The sequence below is a fragment of the Nansenia antarctica genome (genome assembly GCF_963989245.1).
Source record: "Nansenia antarctica genome assembly, chromosome: 2".
Classification (NCBI taxonomy): Eukaryota; Metazoa; Chordata; class Actinopteri; order Argentiniformes; family Microstomatidae; genus Nansenia; species Nansenia antarctica.
Genome location: NC_137675.1, coordinates 83,341,077 through 83,360,986, shown reverse-complemented (window position 1 = coordinate 83,360,986; position 19,910 = coordinate 83,341,077). Strand labels below are relative to the sequence as shown.

At 45.6% G+C, this 19,910-nt stretch overlaps 2 protein-coding genes across 2 annotated transcripts; one reads left to right on the top strand and one right to left on the bottom strand.

Moving 5' to 3' along the window:
• Positions 1–889: 889 nt before the first annotated feature.
• LOC308150763 (endoplasmic reticulum membrane sensor NFE2L1-like) lies at positions 890–4,531 on the bottom strand (the record flags this gene model as incomplete). Its single annotated transcript, XM_080523560.1, has 4 exons — positions 890–2,623; positions 2,797–3,418; positions 3,868–4,011; positions 4,469–4,531. The coding sequence occupies 4 exons, from the start codon at positions 4,529–4,531 to the stop codon at positions 1,452–1,454; spliced, it is 2,001 nt and encodes a 666-aa protein (XP_080379686.1). The 3' UTR covers positions 890–1,451.
• A 4,924-nt stretch (positions 4,532–9,455) lies between these two features.
• LOC308150762 (uncharacterized protein) lies at positions 9,456–17,995 on the top strand (the record flags this gene model as incomplete). The annotated part of the gene is made up of 10 exons (XM_080523559.1): positions 9,456–9,534; positions 11,290–11,464; positions 12,050–12,233; positions 12,361–12,605; positions 13,191–13,374; positions 13,502–13,596; positions 15,620–15,877; positions 16,465–16,654; positions 16,782–16,879; positions 17,890–17,995. The coding sequence occupies 10 exons, from the start codon at positions 9,456–9,458 to the stop codon at positions 17,993–17,995; spliced, it is 1,614 nt and encodes a 537-aa protein (XP_080379685.1).
• Positions 17,996–19,910: the final 1,915 nt, after the last annotated feature.

The following is a 19,910-nucleotide window of genomic DNA, read 5'->3' as shown; positions in this document are numbered from 1 at the left end:
TTATGAAGTTATAATAAGGCTTTCAATACATTAACACATAACATACAAATGAGTCCACATAGTAACTCAGAAGTTATTGATGATGCACCTGTTCTATTACACGATATTCATTTTGGATGGAATCCTAACTCGATCGGTGCATGTAAATGAAATCATCAAGCACATTTCCCGTTGACATGAATGCCAGATTTACGTAGGGAGTTAGAACTACCCCCTGTAACATTGCCTGATAATACATATGTAACCCAGGCAGTTTCACCTGGCTATTACCTGATCGTCATTGTATACGCTGTATAACGTATTGTCGTCATGTCCAGTAGTCATATGTGACAGAAGCTGGTGAAATCGCTAACTACTAACTACCTAGTTAGTGTACAATAGTGGGGATTACTCACCGAATACATTGCATTGCAATGTTTTGGCTTGACTAGCGAGTGTGTCATTGATTTTCAACAACGCTGAAATTTGTTTACATTTTTCAGAATAAAAGTCTGAACATTTGATCGGCTGCCGTCACATAGGCTACATCCTGAGGCCTACAGACAGCAGTGTGGAGAACTAAGGCTTTGCTGAAGGCACTAGGCAACACCTCCACTTCCGGACAACCTTAGTGTAGGCCTACCTGTGTGTTGCTGAGCCTTTAGCTTAGCTGACTAACACAGTCTTTGATGGCACAGACGAGCCGAGTTTTGAACAAATCCAGGAGTTCATATCAGAATACTGCAATGTGCCAGCTCTGCTCAAAGGGCTAGATCTCGCAGGCCTCTTTTAGCTAACAACCAACATCTAAGCCTCCCTACTGGTCACCTGACCGTGGCCACCTGACCTTAGTTCAGGAGTCAACATCTCTCTCTCTCTCTCTCTCTCTCTCTCTCTCTTCTCAGCCTTCTCTCTAGCCCTGTTCCCACAGAGATAACGGTCAAATGCCTGAAATAATTTCCCAGTATTTCCTGTCCGACCCCTGCTTACCCAGGCTCTGATTTACCTGGGTCACCCTGTTCACACACATCAGTGCAATGCAGGTACAATTGGAAGGGTGGAATTCCATTGCAACCACAAATGAGCATACCTGCATTTCACTCTTGGTCTGCCACAGGTAAAAGATTTAACGGTATGCCCTAACCCCCAGGTCAGTTTACACAGATAACAGTACCAGTAAATTACTGTGAAAAGTGGGCTTCTGACAGTAATTTCAGTCCCTTTTTCCAACACATCACAAACACACATCTCTTGTACGGCCTGATTAGTGTCTCTAGTCTTTGACGTTGAAGACCCTGAGATCTGAGAACGTGAAGGAGATACTTCAGGAAGAGCAGTTGTATCATTACCATGTTCACCTCCAGTCCCCTTCAGAAGAGAAGTTATTGAACTGTCAAACCATTAATCTGATCAATCAAGTCACTGGTTAATTAATCCAACTGATCGATCAACATCCCTACGATCGCGTCTTTTCACTTCTTTTTATCCCTCTGTTTCTTGCCGGGCCTGCGGCTGTGCGGTCCGCTAGCTGCCCCGTCGTGGCGTGACGCCAGCACCACCTCCCCGTCGCTGCCGTACTGAAGCGTGTAGTCGCTCTCGGCCAACGGCCTTCCTTCCTCGTCCCGCAGGCGGGAAAACACTTCCTGGTACAGCCCGCTGAGCCTCTGCTTCATCTCTCGGACCGAGCGCAGAGTCTCCACCTTCTCCTTGAGCAGCCGCGCCCGGCGACGCCTCAGCCCTTCCACGCCGTCCTCCAGCCCCAGCAGGACGTCCAGCTTCCGGCGCCGGCAGTTCTGGGCGGCCATCTTGTTCTTGCCGCGCCGGCGGATGTCCCGCACCAGGTTGAGCTGGGCGTCGGAGAGGTGGTGTTTGGTCAGCAGCTGGTTGAAGTCGTCCACGGGGAGGTTGACGATGACCTCGTTGGAGAGGGGGATCTTCATGGCGCGCGCGCGCCGTTCGTCGCGACCCCACATCAGCTTGCTTTCCTCGTCGTCGTAGGGTTTGCTGAAGCGTGACGAACCGTGGGACTTGGGGGCTTTCCCCTTGTGGGACGAGGTGGAGGTGGAGGTGGGGCCGGGGGTGGGGTCGGGGGTGGACCAGGGATGGTTGTAGGTGTGGTCGTGGTTGATTTGCTCCAGCCATGGGAGGTGGTTGAAGCGTTGAGGCTCCTGGTAGCTCATGGAACACATCTTGCTGACCTCGGTGGGGTAACCGCCCCCCACCGCCCCCTCCTCCTCCTCCTCCTTCACCACTACCTCCATGTCCAAGCTGTACCCCCCTACAGCCGCCGCCTCCTCCTCCTCCTCCTCCTCCTCCTCCTCAGAGAACAGGCTGGAACCAGAGTCAGAGGAAGAGGAGGAAGAAGAGGAGGAGGAGGAAGAGGAGTAGGAGGCCTCAGAGCCGGTGGGGGAGGCAGGACTGTGGCTGAAGTCCAGGGAGAGGCCAGAGTCGGAGTCCAGCTCCTCTTCCAACCTGGAGGTCTGGGCGGGGCTGAAACCCTCCTCCAACGCCAGGCTCAGCAGGCTGATCTCACCCAACATGGCGTGGTCCAGGAGGGAGGCCAGGCCGCTGGGTAAGGCAGGTTCCTCCGGGAAGACAGTTGACTGAACAGACGCCATGTCGCCATTGTTGCCAGCTGAGGTGGCTGTGAATTAGAATAGAACAGAAGGACAGGGGAAGATCAACATTCGAGAAAAGAAACAAGAATAATAGCACTTAATTCGTTTATTTGTTACTAAAGAAATTGTCCTAAGATCTCTCTCTAACCCCGCCCCCCCCCCGCGCCTCAGTCCCCCAGAGAACAAACATCAAACATACCATGTGTATGGAAGCTCATGTCCGGAGGGCACGGGGAGTGCGTGAGCGGGGCCGGCTGGTGGAGGTGGGGGGGCTCCTGGATCTCAGGGCCCCCCAGGACAGGGCTGAGGGGGTAGTCCAGGCTGTCGCTGGGCATGAGGGTAGCCTGGTGCATGGAGGAGGGGTCCAGGAGCTCAGGGTCCCCCAGGACAGAGACAGGGCTGACAGGCGTCAGACAGGGGTAGTGCAGGCCATCAGTGGGCCTCCGGTTAGCCTGCTGCGGGTAGGGGGGCTCCAGGGCCCCCAGGAGGGGGGCAGGGCTGAGGGGGTAGTCCAGGCTGTCGCTGGGCATGAGGGTAGCCTGGTGCATGGAGGAGGGCTCTAAGAGCTCAGGGCCCCCCAGGACAGGGGTCAGACAGGGGTAGTCCAGGCAGTCACTGGGCCTCAGGTTAGCCTGGTGCGGGTAGGGGGGCTCCAGGTCCCCCAGGAGGGGGACAGGGCTGAGGGGGTAGTCAAGCCTGTCGCTGGGCATGAGGGTAGCCTGGTGCAGGCTCCCATCCAGGTGACCTGGGTTAGCATTAGCATTGTGGCCTAGCGAGGTGGAACTCTGGAGGGTTCCCTCTGGAGAGTCCACGTCCATGTCCTGGAAGAGATCGAGGCACACGAGGCTAGAGGTTAGAGGTTAGAGTGAACTTGTTCCTAATGAAGTGAAGGCTGCACAGAGAAGGAGGAGAGTGCTAATGTGAAAAGAACTTTGGCCTTTCTAATGTACTGCAACTGTAACTGAGAGGAGAGGTAAGGAGAGAGGAGGTGGAGAGGAGAGACGAGGGGGAGGAGAAGAGAGACGAGGGGCGGGGTGGAGAGGAGAGATGAGGGGAGGGGAGGAGAAGAGAGACGAGGGGAGGGGAGGGGTGGAGAGGAAAAGGGAGGAGAGGGGAGGGGAGGAGAAGAGAGATGAGGAGAGGGGAGGAGAGAAGACGGGAGGAGAGAAGAGGGGGGGAGAGGAGAAGGGAGGTGGGGACAGGAGAAGGGAGGAGAGAGAAGGAGAGGGAGGGGAGGAAAAGGGAGGAGAGGGGAGGAGAGGGGACGTACCTCAGGTTCCATGATAGCCAGCAGGTCCTGCCACTGCTGCTCCAGGTCCAGAGAAGGGTCCTGATTGGACAGCAGGGGTGAGAGGCGGGGCTCGCGGTCCTCAACGCCGCTCCCTCTCAGATCTAGACCATCCGGGTCAGACAGCTGAGAACACACACATCACACCGTCAGCTGACCACAACAACCATCTAACTCACTAACTAACTCACTAACTAACTCACTAACTAACTCACTAACTGTCAGCTGGCCACAACAACTCTGTAACTAACTAACTAACTAACTAACTAACTAACTGTCAACTGTCTAGTCGAAGAGAAAATAGAGACTAGACCAGAATAGAATAAAATAGTAGCAGTACCAACAACTATAAAATAGAACAAATTAGAATAGAATAGAATAAATTATACAAAACCGAATGAATTCAAACAGAATAGAATCAAATAGAATGAATTAGAATAGAATAGAATAGAATAGATCAGAACAATAGAATAGAATACATTAGAATAGAATAGAATACATTACAATAGAATACAATACATTACAATAGAATACAATACATTAGAATAGAATAGAATACATTAGAATAGAATGGACTCAGTACCTGGGCTTCCTGTCCAAAGGGGAAGGTGTCCTCCAGCAGACGCAGACACTCCTGCAGGGACATGGATGTCTGGGCCTCCAGGCTGGCAAACTGTCCACAGAGACACACAACAACATGTCAGTATAAGGCCTTGTCCACACTACACCGTTTTTTTTGTAACCGGGGTTTTCCCTAAAAAAAGAATCGCGTCCACACAATCACAGTTATAAAAAAACACCATCCACACAAAACCGCGAACATTGTTTAAACCGCGCCAAAAATAACCAATAGCGTCTGGCTGCGCCCCTTGGCGAATCAGAAGTCTGGAAAACAGCTACCATTTCCGGTCCTATTATTATTATTATTATTCAAACTTCCTAAACATTTTGAAACATATTAGGCCGGTTTCACAGACAAGGCTTAAGCCTAATCCTAGACTAAAAAGCATATTCAATGGAGATTTTCATGGAAAGTGTGGTTTTGTCCAGGACTAGGCTTAAGCCTTGTCTGTGAAACCCGCCCATTATGTCTGTGTACATTAAAAACTGTAGTCGTCATCACAAGTTAGAAAATGATATTGGGCCCCCAAATCAGTTTACAACTTGTTGTAATTATATTACGATGTTTCTGTCAGTAAAGGTATGCAAGCAATGCAGGGTGCGTTCGTAAATCCACTCTGGGAGCGCCGGAGCGCACACTGGGTTCAACGTCCCGTCCTGTAATTTGATTGGACAAGAGGCATTCCATGAGTGCTGATCAGATTTCCAGGGCGAATTTACGAACGCAGACGTAATATAGCTAGTTAACAGAAGACGGAAAGAAACGTCAGATCAGATATATAAACGGGTTATTTTGATAAACTGGACACATTTTGGGAATATATATGGTTACTTTCTCGCCTGAAAACATATTAAAACTTCATAAAATGACATGTTAACACTTGTAGAGGCAAAAGTACAGATTTTAGCCAATGGAGGTTTAAAATGGAGGATTTAAATGGTCTTTGTTTACAAGTAGCCTAATGCCTAATGGCGCATATATTCTGACGTCATAGATGTCGCACAATTGACGTTCAAGCCGAAAACCCCGGTTTTCCCGTATACACCTCTCCGCTGAAACCGGAGTTTCTACAAAAGTTCACCCTGGCCGGAGTTCTCAAGAAAGCACGGTTTCAGTAACCGCGAACGCCGGGTGCGTGTGGATGGAAGGCAAAACCGGGTAGAAAAACGCCCGGTTTAAAAAAAAACGGAGTAGTGTGTACAGGGCCTAAGAGTTCCACTTCTACACCACTATACTACTGCATTCTGGGTCGAACAGGTTGAAAGAGAACGCTAGAAAGAGAAAACGTTCGGCTTTCATAAAGCAGCAAGTTATGGCAGGAGACTGAAACAGCAACATGTTTGCATTTGGAGCCAGCTTGGCTTCTCATATCATTCTCACTATCTCAAGCGTCTCTCTTCTATTTCCTTCCACTATCTCTCAATCTCTCTGTGTCAGTTGGAGGCAGGTGGAGGTAGACATCGGAGGACGTGTTTGACAGCGTTCCTCGTTCCTCCTCCACTGCCCCCTGTCTGTCCAGGCATCTCCCAGGCATCAGACACCTGTCGCTGGGCAGAACGAGTTCTAGTCTGTCTCCATCTGTCTATCTGTCTGTCTGTCTGTATGTATGTATGTCTGTCTGTATGTCTGTTTTCAAGTTTTAAGTTTCAAGTTTTATTGTTACGTCACATTACACAAGTGTAAGAGAGTAAAATTCTTAGGGTTCGGTTCCTGTCTGTCTGTCTGTCTCCCTGTTCTGCTTGCCTGTCTGTCTGTCTCCCTGTTCTAACTGCCTGCCTGTCTGTCTGTCTGAACCCCCTGTTCTCCCAAGACAGGCCAAACATCAGAGCTAATGCTGAGACGCTTCACATGTATGTGTGTGTGCAGTGGACAGTAGAGACATGTGGGTTGGCATCCTCCTCCTCCTCTATAGATCATGTTATCCCATCTCCTGTGATAATGGGTCAGTCACTATGAGGTTGCTATGAGGTTGCTGTGAGGTTGCTGTGAGGGTGGACTGTGTCAGCAGATTAGCAGTGGTCTCAGGTCTCTCATACACACACACACACACACACACACACACACACACACACACAAAGCTTTGCGATGCACAGCCAGGGTGGAAAGCGCAATTCGGTTTCAGATGACTGGAGCGTCCCACGCTTTTCCCAGAGTGCACCTGTGGTGGCTTGTCTCAAACAGCTGAGTGGGCTACTCTCCAATGTATCTTTAGACAAGACACACACACACAGCCCAGCCCAGTACAGCCCAGTACAGCCCAGCCCAGTACAGCCCAGCCCAGCCCAGTACAGCTCAGTACAGCCCAGCTCAGTACAGCCCAGCCCAGCCCATCTCAGTACAGCCCAGCTCAGTACAGCCCAGCCCAGCCCATCTCAGTACAGCCCAGCCAAGAGAAATGTGGGGATGAAGAATGTCAAGGCTATCCACACCTGGGGACTTTTTGGGATTATGAATGTGCTTAAAGAAACTGCCATTCAGTTTACTGTTAACAATAATTGACTAGCACTAATAGTAGAATGTAATGTCTTCAATTTATTTCACTTAACTAAGCTACTACGCAATGTGTAAGCCTACATTATAGGCATATGAATTACCACGTAGGCTACTGTTTAAGATGTATAATGTTGGCATGAAATTATGGATTTATGTGAATAAAAGAAAGCATTTGTCAAGGTTTTCTGTGTGTAAATAGATATTTATTGATTGATTGTTGGTCATTATTCATAACTGAATAACTGTATACGTTGCATAGCTGCAACGTTTGCAGGAAAAGTGCTAGACAAATAAAGGTTATTACCGTATTATTATTATTATTATTATTGTTTAAAAGTAATTATCCCGCCCTTTAGACTCCAAACACACGCTGATTGGCTGAATCGCGTCCAGGACTTCTCGCGCTATCGACGTCATTCAGCGCTGATCTGTCAATTGTCAAACGAGATACTGCCACCTAGTGGACAGGCGGTATACCCTTCATCAATCAGCGTGTGCTTGGAGTCAAAGGCGCGAATTACTTCATCAAGAATAATAATACGGTAATAACCTTTATTTCATCTGCTCAACGACATTTTCTGCTCAAATTAGACAACTGTTATCTAAAGCAAGTATTATATCGAGTTAATATATATAACAGATCGTATAAGAGTTAACCTAACTGTGAGCCTAAGTAGCTAGCTAACTGTAGCTAGCTAAGTAGCTAACTGTAGCTAACTGTAGCTAGCTAACTGTAGTAGCTAACTGTAGCTACTACTAACTACTACTAACTGTACTAACTGTACTAACTGTACTACTAACTACTACTAACTGTAGTAGCTAACTGTAGCTAGCTAAGTAGTAGCTAACTGTTAGCCTAAGTAGCTAGCTGTTCAAGCCAGTTCGCCATGTCGCATATTCTGCTGAGCACCGGAGAGAACGCTATGAATGAATGAATGAATTAATTAATTAATTAATGAATGAATGGTCTTTATTGTCATTGATATAGTACAGGTACCAAACAACGAAATTTGGCGACCTAGCTAGTTGTGTTATAATGCTGAGTCATGAACAGTTCTAAGCTACTGTAGTTAACACGGTAACCAGAGCACCCTAGCCACCTGCCTAGCTAGTGATGTTATAACTGTTATGAGCTAGTGTACGTCATCACATAACCAGTTATGTTATAACTAGAACAGTTTGAACCTACTGTAGTTATAACAAGGTCATCACATGACTAGTAGTATATAAACCACTGTCAATAACCAGGTCAATCAGATATTAGCTATCTAACCACATGAACCGTTCGCTTTGTGAGTGGACTGTGTGGACATGCCTGTAGCCGGTCGTAGCTCCGGTTGTTAGTGAACGTGAATGTTTAACACCGCTGAAAACTATTCCTCTGGTCGTTCCCGTCGTTTTTTTTTTTTTTGATTGAAAACTTTATTAGAAGATTTGCAGAAGTAGGTACATGAAAGTACATATTACATACAAGGTCAACTAACAGGATAAAAACCCAAGAAAGCCACTGGCTTATTTCAATTGGGGTCCTTGATTCTCAATTCATCGTTACATGTAAGACCGACAAAAAAACTAGTACTATCTACAAGATAATACAGACAAATAACTAGTACTATCTACAAGATAAACATACATCCAACATGGGAAGAACAATACAACAAAACATAAGGTATGTACAGCGGGTAGGACAGGTGGGGACATACACCACAGGTGGGGGCGGGGGACAAAACACAAAGTATGTACAGTGGGTAGTTCGGGCAGGGGGACAGACATATAATATGTACAATGGGTAGTTCGGGCGGGGGGACAAAACAGCAAGTATGTACAGTTTTTGATTTAGAGGGTCCAGTTACGGATTGCAGCCTCCTGTAAATGTTTTTTGAGAGTGGTTTTGAAGGTGGGCAGTGTTTTGCACTCCTTTAAGATTATAGGAAGGGCGTTCCACATTTTTACTGCATAGTTTGCAAACGAGTTTAACCCCTTGTTTGTGGTGCAACGCGGTTGAACGTGGTTCGTGGAGCTTCCTCTGGTATTGTATGTGTGGACGTTGTTCACTTTTTGGAAGTATGTTGACAGGTACTTGGGTGTCTTTGTGGTGTAGCGTATCTTGAAGACCAGGCCCAGTGCAAGCGGCTGCACTCTGTCAACTACTCGTAGCCAATCAAGATGGTCGAATTGCTCCGTAGACTTCAACACTGACCGCAAATTAGCCCAGCTGTAGTGGTATGTGTACTAGTATGTAGTAGTATTGACCAGTGACTAGTGACTGTGTACTATGTGTTTGTGCAATTGTCTCCTCCAGCCTTCTGTGATTTCTCCCAGGTGCCAGTTTTGATTAAATTCCTGAACCCCCCCCCCTCTTCCTCACCCGTTCCTCCCCCCCTCTCACCCTGTTTAGCCCGGGTGACGTTCGTACGTTGAGCGGGAACCGGTGTATTCCTCGTCCAGCCTGACTATGAGTGACTCTGCCGCCACTGAAGCCCCTACTAGCGAAGCCCCCGTTGTTACGGCTACTGCTGCGGTGGCAGTTACAGGTGTTTTACTTGACTTGACTTCTACTAATATCCTCAACTGTGATCTTTGATCTATTGTTTCTGTCTCATGAATGTTGTTGTTGTTGTTGTTGTTTTGGGGGTGGTGGCCATCTTAAAAAAAAAAAAAAAAAAATCTTAGTTAATGGTGTTTCCATTGACTGGTGTTGTCAGTTTGAAAAAGAGAAGAGGGGTGGTAATGTACTATTTTTTGTGACTTGTTTGTTTTGATCTTTGTCTTTTCCTCCATTCTGATATTCATCAGAATGGAGGAATCAAATCAAATGTCGACTACAGTCTTCTGAGGTCAATCTAGCTGTTGGCTTTGGGGGGGGAACTATTGTGTTTTTAGAGGTCTCTGATTCACTGAGATCTGTCTCTTGAGCTCTCTGTGGTTTGACTGCAAAGGTAGTGTGCTCTTCACATCCTTTATTCATGAGTCTAGTCCCCTGAAATAGTCTGGACACACTCAGTTCCCTCTGACTGTGAAGTTTAACTTTGTAAAAAACAAAGGTTGAAAGGAGAGGAGAACCCTGTCAGAATAGTCATCCATGTCTGTGTCATGTGACTAGATCACAATTAGTCGCCTGTGTCATGTGACTAGGTCAGAATAGTTGCCTGTGTCATGTGACTAGGTCAGAATAGTCGTCTGTGTCATGTGACTAGGTCACAATAGTCGTCTGTCATGTGACTAGGTCACAATACATTTACATTTTTGCAGTAATAGTCGTCTGTCATGTGACTAGGTCACAATAGTCGTCTGTGTCATGTAACTAGCTCACAATAGTCGTCTGTGTCATGTGACTAGGTCACAATAGTTGTCTCATGTGACTAGGTCACAATAGTCATCTGTCATGTGACACGGTTAGAATAGTCGTCTGTGTCATGTGACTAGATCATAATAGTCGTCTGTCATATGACTAGGTCATAATAGTCGTCTGTCATGTGACACAGTCAGAATAGCCATCAACATCTCATGTGATTCTGTTTGGCCAAAGTAGTCGTGCGCATATACCATTAAAGGTAGGTGACCTCCCCGTGCAGCAGCATCCATAGGAGTGTGTTCTGTCATCTCCAGGTCTGCTCTGACAGTGGAAGAACAATGCTGCCTGACCCGAGCAGGCCACCGACTAAAATGCTTCTTCGTTTTTCTATTGAACATATAGTTATTTACTCCAGGACTTGGCTTAAGCTGTGTACCGGAAACCGGCCCCAAGTGAGCTAACTTTAAAGTAGGAGTGGGCTATAAATGGGTCATTTTTTGTTTTGCATAGGTTTTCTTTTTTTTGGTATTCCATTTGCCCTATCTCGACATGAAATGAAAAAAAAATCGGCTTCAGGTCCAAGAAAACAGTGTGCAGGGCACAAATCCAAAATGACCGCAGTTTTCCTGGAAAATCTCATTTGTAGGTCTTTTTACTTGGTTGTAAAGTAAAATGTACCCTTTTTACCTCAATTCTGAATCATGCCCGTAGACCTAATATTTATTGGTAAATTCTAGAAAAAACAGCTAGACAACAGGTTACATGTGACATATGCTAATTAAGGTGAACAAATAGGTGAATTTGGTCAAAAAACATATTAACTCAACATCTGAATGTCATTTTTCAGGCCGAAATGTTGTCATTTCATGTTGAGATAGGGCAAATAGAATACAAAAAAACTGAGACCTAATAAAAATAACTGGATAGCTCACTCCTATTTAAAGCTTTGAACCAGAGTAACACTGTCCCCCCCGCTTACTCCTGCTCTCCCCAGAGCCCCCCAAAGAAGAGGTCAAGCTGGTGCCCACTGCGGGGAAGAAGCAGAACAAGAAGAAGGTGGAGGAGGTGGCAGAGGAGGAGGAGGAAGACTATGAGGTGGAGAAGGTTCTAGACCGCAGGGTGGTCAAGGGTCGGGTGGAGTTCCTGCTCAAGTGGAAAGGCTTCTCAGAGTGAGTACTGACATGAAGTGTGGGGACATGAGGAAGTGACCAAAAAAAGAAAAAAAGGAAGTTCTAAAAAATCAACCCCTGATAATGACTACAGTTTGTGGTTACCCTCAGAAATAAGTCTTGAAGGAACCTATTTGCACAGGACTAGTATTATCTGGGGACCTCTAGTAATTTGTAATAATTACGGAGGTCGTCTGTGATCTTAATCCCGTGCGAATCTGCCATATCCGTAATTTGTAAAGAAAAAATTCCACCTCAAATTACCCTGTGAGAATAGGGCTTAGGTCTGTGAATGTCTGTTTGTCTGTGATTGTGTCTGTGTCTATGACTGTCTCTACAGCTTCTCTACTGTAAATAAAATATATTTTAAAAATGGTATATACCGTATATATAAAATAAAATCCTAATTCTTAGGATACATTTTTCTTGCGATGACTGTGGTGGATAGATGATTCGCTTACTTAGATATAGAACGTATTGGTTTTAAGTCGCTTTGGATAAAGGTGTCTGCTAAATGCCAAAAATGTAAATTATTCTGGCTCTGTCTGATTGTGACTGTCTGTCTGTCTGTCTGTCTGTGTGTAGCGATGACAACACGTGGGAGCCGCAGGACAACCTGGACTGCCCGGACCTCATCGCCGAGTACATGCAGAACCACAAGCCCACCGAGAGCGACAACAAGAAAGAGACCGCGGGAGGGAAGAGGAAGACGACGGACCCTGAGGAGGCGGGAGGAGAGGAGAGCCGGCCCAAGAAGAGGAAAGACGAGGTGAGGGAGGAGACCGCTTCTTGGTTTCATTGTATTTGATTGTATTTGATTGTATAATTATGCGCTTAAACTCGTACGTTTCCTCCCAGCGACCAAGCCCCTCTCTTCTCTCTGTCGTCTCCCTCAGGCAGAGAAACCGCGGGGCTTCGCCAGAGGCCTTAATCCGGAACGCATCATAGGAGCCACAGACTCCCCAGAGCCCCCCAAAGAAGAGGTCAAGCTGGTGCCCACTGCGGGGAAGAAGCAGAACAAGAAGAAGGTGGAGGAGGTGGCAGAGGAGGAGGAGGAAGACTATGAGGTGGAGAAGGTTCTAGACCGCAGGGTGGTCAAGGGTCGGGTGGAGTTCCTGCTCAAGTGGAAAGGCTTCTCAGAGTGAGTACTGACATGAAGTGTGGGGACATGAGGAAGTGACCAAAAAAAGAAAAAAAGGAAGTTCTAAAAAATCAACCCCTGATAATGACTACAGTTTGTGGTTACCCTCAGAAATAAGTCTTGAAGGAACCTATTTGCACAGGACTAGTATTATCTGGGGACCTCTAGTAATTTGTAATAATTACGGAGGTCGTCTGTGATCTTAATCCCGTGCGAATCTGCCATATCCGTAATTTGTAAAGAAAAAATTCCACCTCAAATTACCCTGTGAGAATAGGGCTTAGGTCTGTGAATGTCTGTTTGTCTGTGATTGTGTCTGTGTCTATGACTGTCTCTACAGCTTCTCTACTGTAAATAAAATATATTTTAAAAATGGTATATACCGTATATATAAAATAAAATCCTAATTCTTAGGATACATTTTTCTTGCGATGACTGTGGTGGATAGATGATTCGCTTACTTAGATATAGAACGTATTGGTTTTAAGTCGCTTTGGATAAAGGTGTCTGCTAAATGCCAAAAATGTAAATTATTCTGGCTCTGTCTGATTGTGACTGTCTGTCTGTCTGTCTGTCTGTGTGTAGCGATGACAACACGTGGGAGCCGCAGGACAACCTGGACTGCCCGGACCTCATCGCCGAGTACATGCAGAACCACAAGCCCACCGAGAGCGACAACAAGAAAGAGACCGCGGGAGGGAAGAGGAAGACGACGGACCCTGAGGAGGCGGGAGGAGAGGAGAGCCGGCCCAAGAAGAGGAAAGACGAGGTGAGGGAGGAGACCGCTTCTTGGTTTCATTGTATTTGATTGTATTTGATTGTATAATTATGCGCTTAAACTCGTACGTTTCCTCCCAGCGACCAAGCCCCTCTCTTCTCTCTGTCGTCTCCCTCAGGCAGAGAAACCGCGGGGCTTCGCCAGAGGCCTTAATCCGGAACGCATCATAGGAGCCGAAGACTCCAGCGGAGAGCTCATGTTCCTCATGAAATGGTAAGTGATTCTGTTCTAGACCACCTCTGTGTTCTCGTCTTCTCGACTCTTTTGACTTCTGGACCCCTCTGTCTTCTTATTTTTTCGATTAATCGGATACAAAAAAAGCGGGGGGAAAAGATTTATTTTGCAAATTTTATTTTATGTTTTCTAAATCAGCCAGGCCTATACATATACATGTGCAAAATGAACAAGTATTAATAAAAAATAATAAATAATATAAATAAAAAAGGCTTTGCTACATCAAATAGGTTTAACAACAGGCCATGGACTATGGCGGTAGATTGTTTCAATAAAGTAGTTGAACTCTAGCTCAATACATGCATTGTTTTAGGTAATAACTTTGCTTAATGTAAAGGTCAGTAACCCAAAGTGCAATATAGGCTACAGACAAGACACTAATGTTTTTATATAACAGATATGCTCCAATGCAATGCGTCCTCTCACTCCATACAATAGGCTAGGCGACAGTCAGTGCCTCACTCTAACTCACGGGTAGCTTGGTAGGCTACCACTAGCTAGCCTTTAGCTTATCACCTCTGCTCTACCACTGACGTTAGCCAGCTAGCTAATACACTTGTCATGCAATATTGAATTCATGAATGCGAGCAAACACTCACTGGCTATCGCATCGCATTACATTACAGTCATTTAGCTGACGCTTCGCCAGAACTCACACTAACGCATTTGCATGGAGAGCAGGAGACCATGGAAGGGCTGAGCCCAGCAGGACTTGTATAATAAAACAATAGGAAGTCAGCTGTAACCTCCTCTATAGAAACATAGTTACTGCTCTGGTTCTCAGCACAGCTACGCAGACTACAGCTGGACGTGCAGCGTAGTGAAAGTCAGCTAGCGGCAGCAGCGAGCTAACCCTGCTAGCTAACTCACTAGCATGTCCTGACAGCAGACAGCAGACAGCTTCACTCTCAAGGCTTTTGAGTAGCATGATTTAAATGTAGCCGCCGCGCCGGTGTAGGTACCGGATTTTCCCACTTTTCCGGTTCCGGTCATAGGTTCTGCCCTTTCCGGCCATATGATTCGCTATGATTCACGATGCCTACACCGGCCGCAAGACAGCGTGGCGTGCGTCAACAGGAAGTAGGTTTGTTATGGAAACAAAACCCGAAAAGAAAAAAAAACGACGAATCGATAATGGCATTCGTCGCCAACGAATTTCATTATCGATTTTTAGCGATTTCATCTATTCGTTGTTGCAGGCCTAGCGGTTATACCGTAAACCAGGGTTTTTGAAAATAGCAACGGTATTTGTCATAAAACCATCATAAATTCCTATATATAATAAACGCCTTAGAGTGTTTGTCCACCACCTCTATCTGTGTGGTTGAAGATGCTATGAAAGTGATGACAGAACTTTTTGTAAACAATGTAATCTGTCAAATAAATAACCTGTCAAAAAAGACATCTGTCATATGACAGTTTCTCAGAACCGCCCCTAAGACAAAAAAGAAGAAGAAAAAAAAGCAACTACTGCAATTTGGAAACATCTTGTCAAATCTTGACATGGCTGTGTGTAAGATTTGCATGAAGAAGGTGACAGCTAAAGTGGAGCGACCAGAATCAGAGATGTCTGTAGATAGATATATATATATATATATATATATATATATATATATATATATCTATATATGTGTGCGCCTCTGTGTGTGTGTGTGTATGCGTGTATCAGAATCAGAAGACTTTATTGCCATGACATGTAAACATGTTAGGAATTTGGTTTGGGACAGTGGAGCACGGTTTACAGCAGGACAGGTGCAAGACAGGACAAGACAGGACAAGACAGTGCAAACCAACATCATAGTGCAAGAGTCATAGATAATATAAATATAAGAAGTGCAAAGATCAAGTGTTCATGTCCAGACAGTCCAAAGCTCTCTGGGTGGGGGTGGAGGAAGGGTAGATAGATAGGGAGGTATGCGTGTGTGTGTGTGTGTGTCTCTGTGTGCGTGCGTGTTGCTTCCTGGACAACTTTAACCATCTCCCCTCCTCCCCCCCCTAACAGGAAGAACTCTGACGAGGCGGACCTGGTCCCGGCCAAGGAGGCCAACATCAAGTGTCCCCAGGTGGTCATCTCCTTCTACGAGGAACGGCTGACGTGGCCGGTCAAGCTGGTGCCCACTGCGGGGAAGAAGCAGAACAAGAAGAAGGTGGAGGAGGTGGCAGAGGAGGAGGAGGAAGAGTATGTGGTGGAGAAGGTTCTAGACCGCAGGGTGGTCAAGGGTCGGGTGGAGTTCCTGCTCAAGTGGAAAGGCTTCTCAGAGTGAGTACTGACATGAAGTGTGGGGACATGAGGAAGTGACCAAAAAAAGGAAGTTCTAAAAAATCAACCCCTGATAATGACTACAGTTTGTGGTTACCCACAGAAATAAGTCTTGAAGGAACCTATTTGCACAGGACTAGTATTATCTGGGGACCTCTAGTAATTTGTAATAATTACGGAGGTCGTCTGTGATCTTAATCCCGTGCGAATCTGCCATATCCGTAATTTGTAAAGAAAAAATTCCACCTCAAATTACCCTGTGAGAATAGGGCTTAGGTCTGTGAATGTCTGTTTGTCTGTGATTGTGTCTGTGTCTATGACTGTCTCTACAGCTTCTCTACTGTAAATAAAATATATTTTAAAAATGGTATATACCGTATATATAAAATAAAATCCTAATTCTTAGGATACATTTTTCTTGCGATGACTGTGGTGGATAGATGATTCGCTTACTTAGATATAGAACGTATTGGTTTTAAGTCGCTTTGGATAAAGGCGTCTGCTAAATGCCAAAAATGTAAATGATTCTGGCTCTGTCTGATTGTGACTGTCTGTCTGTCTGTCTGTCTGTCTGTCTGTGTGTGTAGCGATGACAACACGTGGGAGCCGCAGGACAACCTGTCTTGTGACTGCCCGGACCTCATCGCCGAGTACATGCAGAACCACAAGCCCACCGAGAGCGACAACAAGAAAGAGACCGCGGGAGGGAAGAGGAAGACGACGGACCCTGAGGAGGCGGGAAGAGAGGAGAGCCGGCCCAAGAAGAGGAAAGACGAGGTGAGGGAGGAGACCGCTTCTTGGTTTCATTGTATTTGATTGTATTTGATTGTATAATTATGCGCTTAAACTCGTACGTTTCCTCCCAGCGACCAAGCCCCTCTCTTCTCTCTGTCGTCTCCCTCAGGCAGAGAAACCACCGCGGGGCTTCGCCAGAGGCCTTAATCCAGAACGCATCATAGGAGCCGATGAGTTCAGCGGAGAGCTCATGTTCCTCATGAAATGGTAAGTGATTCTGTTCTAGACCACCTCTGTGTTCTCGACTCTTTTGACTTCTGGACCCCTCTGTCTTCTGGACTCCTTATAATAATTAGGGCTGCACCGATACCAGTACTCATACCATGCTCATGTACTCATACTCATACCATGCTCATGTACTCTAAAACTACCCTGATACACCCACCCCCCACGATACCACTTTATCGCAACGTAACCTTACATCACATAGGGTTGGGCGGTTATACCGTAAACCAGGGTTTTTGAAAATAGCAACGGTATTTGTCATAAAACCATCATAAATTCCTATATATAATAAACGCCTTAGAGTGTTTGTCCACCACCTCTATCTGTGTGGTTGAAGATGCTATGAAAGTGATGACAGAACTTTTTGTAAACAATGTAATCTGTCAAATAAATAACCTGTCAAAAAAGACATCTGTCATATGACAGTTTCTCAGAACCGCCCCTAAGACAAAAAAGAAGAAGAAAAAAAAAAAACTACTGCAATTTGGAAACATCTTGTCAAATCTTGACATGGCTGTGTGTAAGATTTGCATGAAGAAGGTGACAGCTAAAGTGGAGCGACCAGAATCAGAGATGTCTGTAGATATATATATATGTATATATCTAGTCTGTGTGTGTGCGCCTCTGTGTGTGTGTGTGTATGCGTGTATCAGAATCAGAAGACTTTATTGCCATGACATGTAAACATGTTAGGAATTTGGTTTGGGACAGTGGAGCACGGTTTACAGCAGGACAGGTGAAAGACAGGACAAGACAGTGCAAACCAACATCATAGTGCAAGAGTCATAGATAATATAAATATAAGAAGTGCAAAGATCAAGTGTTCAAGTGTTCATGTCCAGACAGTCCAAAGCTCTCTGGGTGGGGGTGGAGGAAGGGTAGATAGATAGGGAGGTATGCGTGTGTGTGTGTCTCTGTGTGCGTGTGTGTGCGTGCGTGCGTGTTGCTTCCTGGACAACTTTAACCATCTCCCCTCCTCCCCCCCCTAACAGGGAGAACTCTAACGAGGCGGACCTGGTCCCGGCCAAGGAGGCCAACATCAAGTGTCCCCAGTTGGTCATCTCCTTCTACCAGGAACGGCTGACTAAATGTGACTAAAGTGGAAGGAGGGGAGTGGGTCGTCCGCGGGGGGGCGGATGAGGGGTTGGGGGGAGGGGTGTGGCTTCTTTCATTACTACTCTTTCACGCTACACAGTATTAATATGACGTTTATTGGTTCTTAAAGTGTTACATTGACTCATGTCTCTCGGTTTATGGCGTCACGGTTTTCCAGGGGTTACTTTTAATTGTTTGATGTTTTTGGACAATAAATCTTTTTTTTATTTTTACATATGGTCGAATTGTGTCATTTATTTTGTCGTATGGAAGTGTTGGAGTTGTCTGTACTCACGGTTTTTAGTATGCTTACCGTTATGAGGTAGAGGATTTTTCTCTATTCTAAGGTGGCTAGAACAGGCTCACACACACACACACACACGCAAGAAGCGCCTGATTTACATTGACTCACAACCTAATCACTTTTATTGATCTATCAACTGACTCTGAGCTCGATGTCATCAGTTAAGACTTTCCCTCAGCCTTGCTTAATGCTTACACGTTGTAGAATACACCATGTACAAGTCACATACACCACGACTGGGACTCTCAAAGGCAAACACATGGAAAATAAGCGTTTTATTTATCCAAAAGGTAAACGCAAGTATTCAAAAACATTAGAACACCTCATAAAATAATACAAAAAAAACAACAAATCAAACTTGAATTAAACATAAAGCCCAGTGTATCTCTTCTTTGCATCATGTGTCTGTTATGAAGTTATAATAAGGCTTTCAATACATTAACACATAACATACAAATGAGTCCACATAGTAACTCAGAAGTTATTGATGATGCACCTGTTCTATTACACGATATTCATTTTGGATGGAATCCTAACTCGATCGGTGCATGTAAATGAAATCATCAAGCACATTTCCCGTTGACATGAATGCCAGATTTACGTAGGGAGTTAGAACTACCCCCTGTAACATTGCCTGATAATACATATGTAACCCAGGCAGTTTCACCTGGCTATTACCTGATCGTCATTGTATACGCTGTATAACGTATTGTCGTCATGTCCAGTAGTCATATGTGACAGAAGCTGGTGAAATCGCTAACTACTAACTACCTAGTTAGTGTACAATAGTGGGGATTACTCACCGAATACATTGCATTGCAATGTTTTGGCTTGACTAGCGAGTGTGTCATTGATTTTCAACAACGCTGAAATTTGTTTACATTTTTCAGAATAAAAGTCTGAACATTTGATCGGCTGCCGTCACATAGGCTACATCCTGAGGCCTACAGACAGCAGTGTGGAGAACTAAGGCTTTGCTGAAGGCACTAGGCAACACCTCCACTTCCGGACAACCTTAGTGTAGGCCTACCTGTGTGTTGCTGAGCCTTTAGCTTAGCTGACTAACACAGTCTTTGATGGCACAGACGAGCCGAGTTTTGAACAAATCCAGGAGTTCATATCAGAATACTGCAATGTGCCAGCTCTGCTCAAAGGGCTAGATCTCGCAGGCCTCTTTTAGCTAACAACCAACATCTAAGCCTCCCTACTGGTCACCTGACCGTGGCCACCTGACCTTAGTTCAGGAGTCAACATCTCTCTCTCTCTCTCTCTCTCTCTCTCTCTCTCTTCTCAGCCTTCTCTCTAGCCCTGTTCCCACAGAGATAACGGTCAAATGCCTGAAATAATTTCCCAGTATTTCCTGTCCGACCCCTGCTTACCCAGGCTCTGATTTACCTGGGTCACCCTGTTCACACACATCAGTGCAATGCAGGTACAATTGGAAGGGTGGAATTCCATTGCAACCACAAATGAGCATACCTGCATTTCACTCTTGGTCTGCCACAGGTAAAAGATTTAACGGTATGCCCTAACCCCCAGGTCAGTTTACACAGATAACAGTACCAGTAAATTGCTGTGAAAAGTGGGCTTCTGACAGTAATTTCAGTCCCTTTT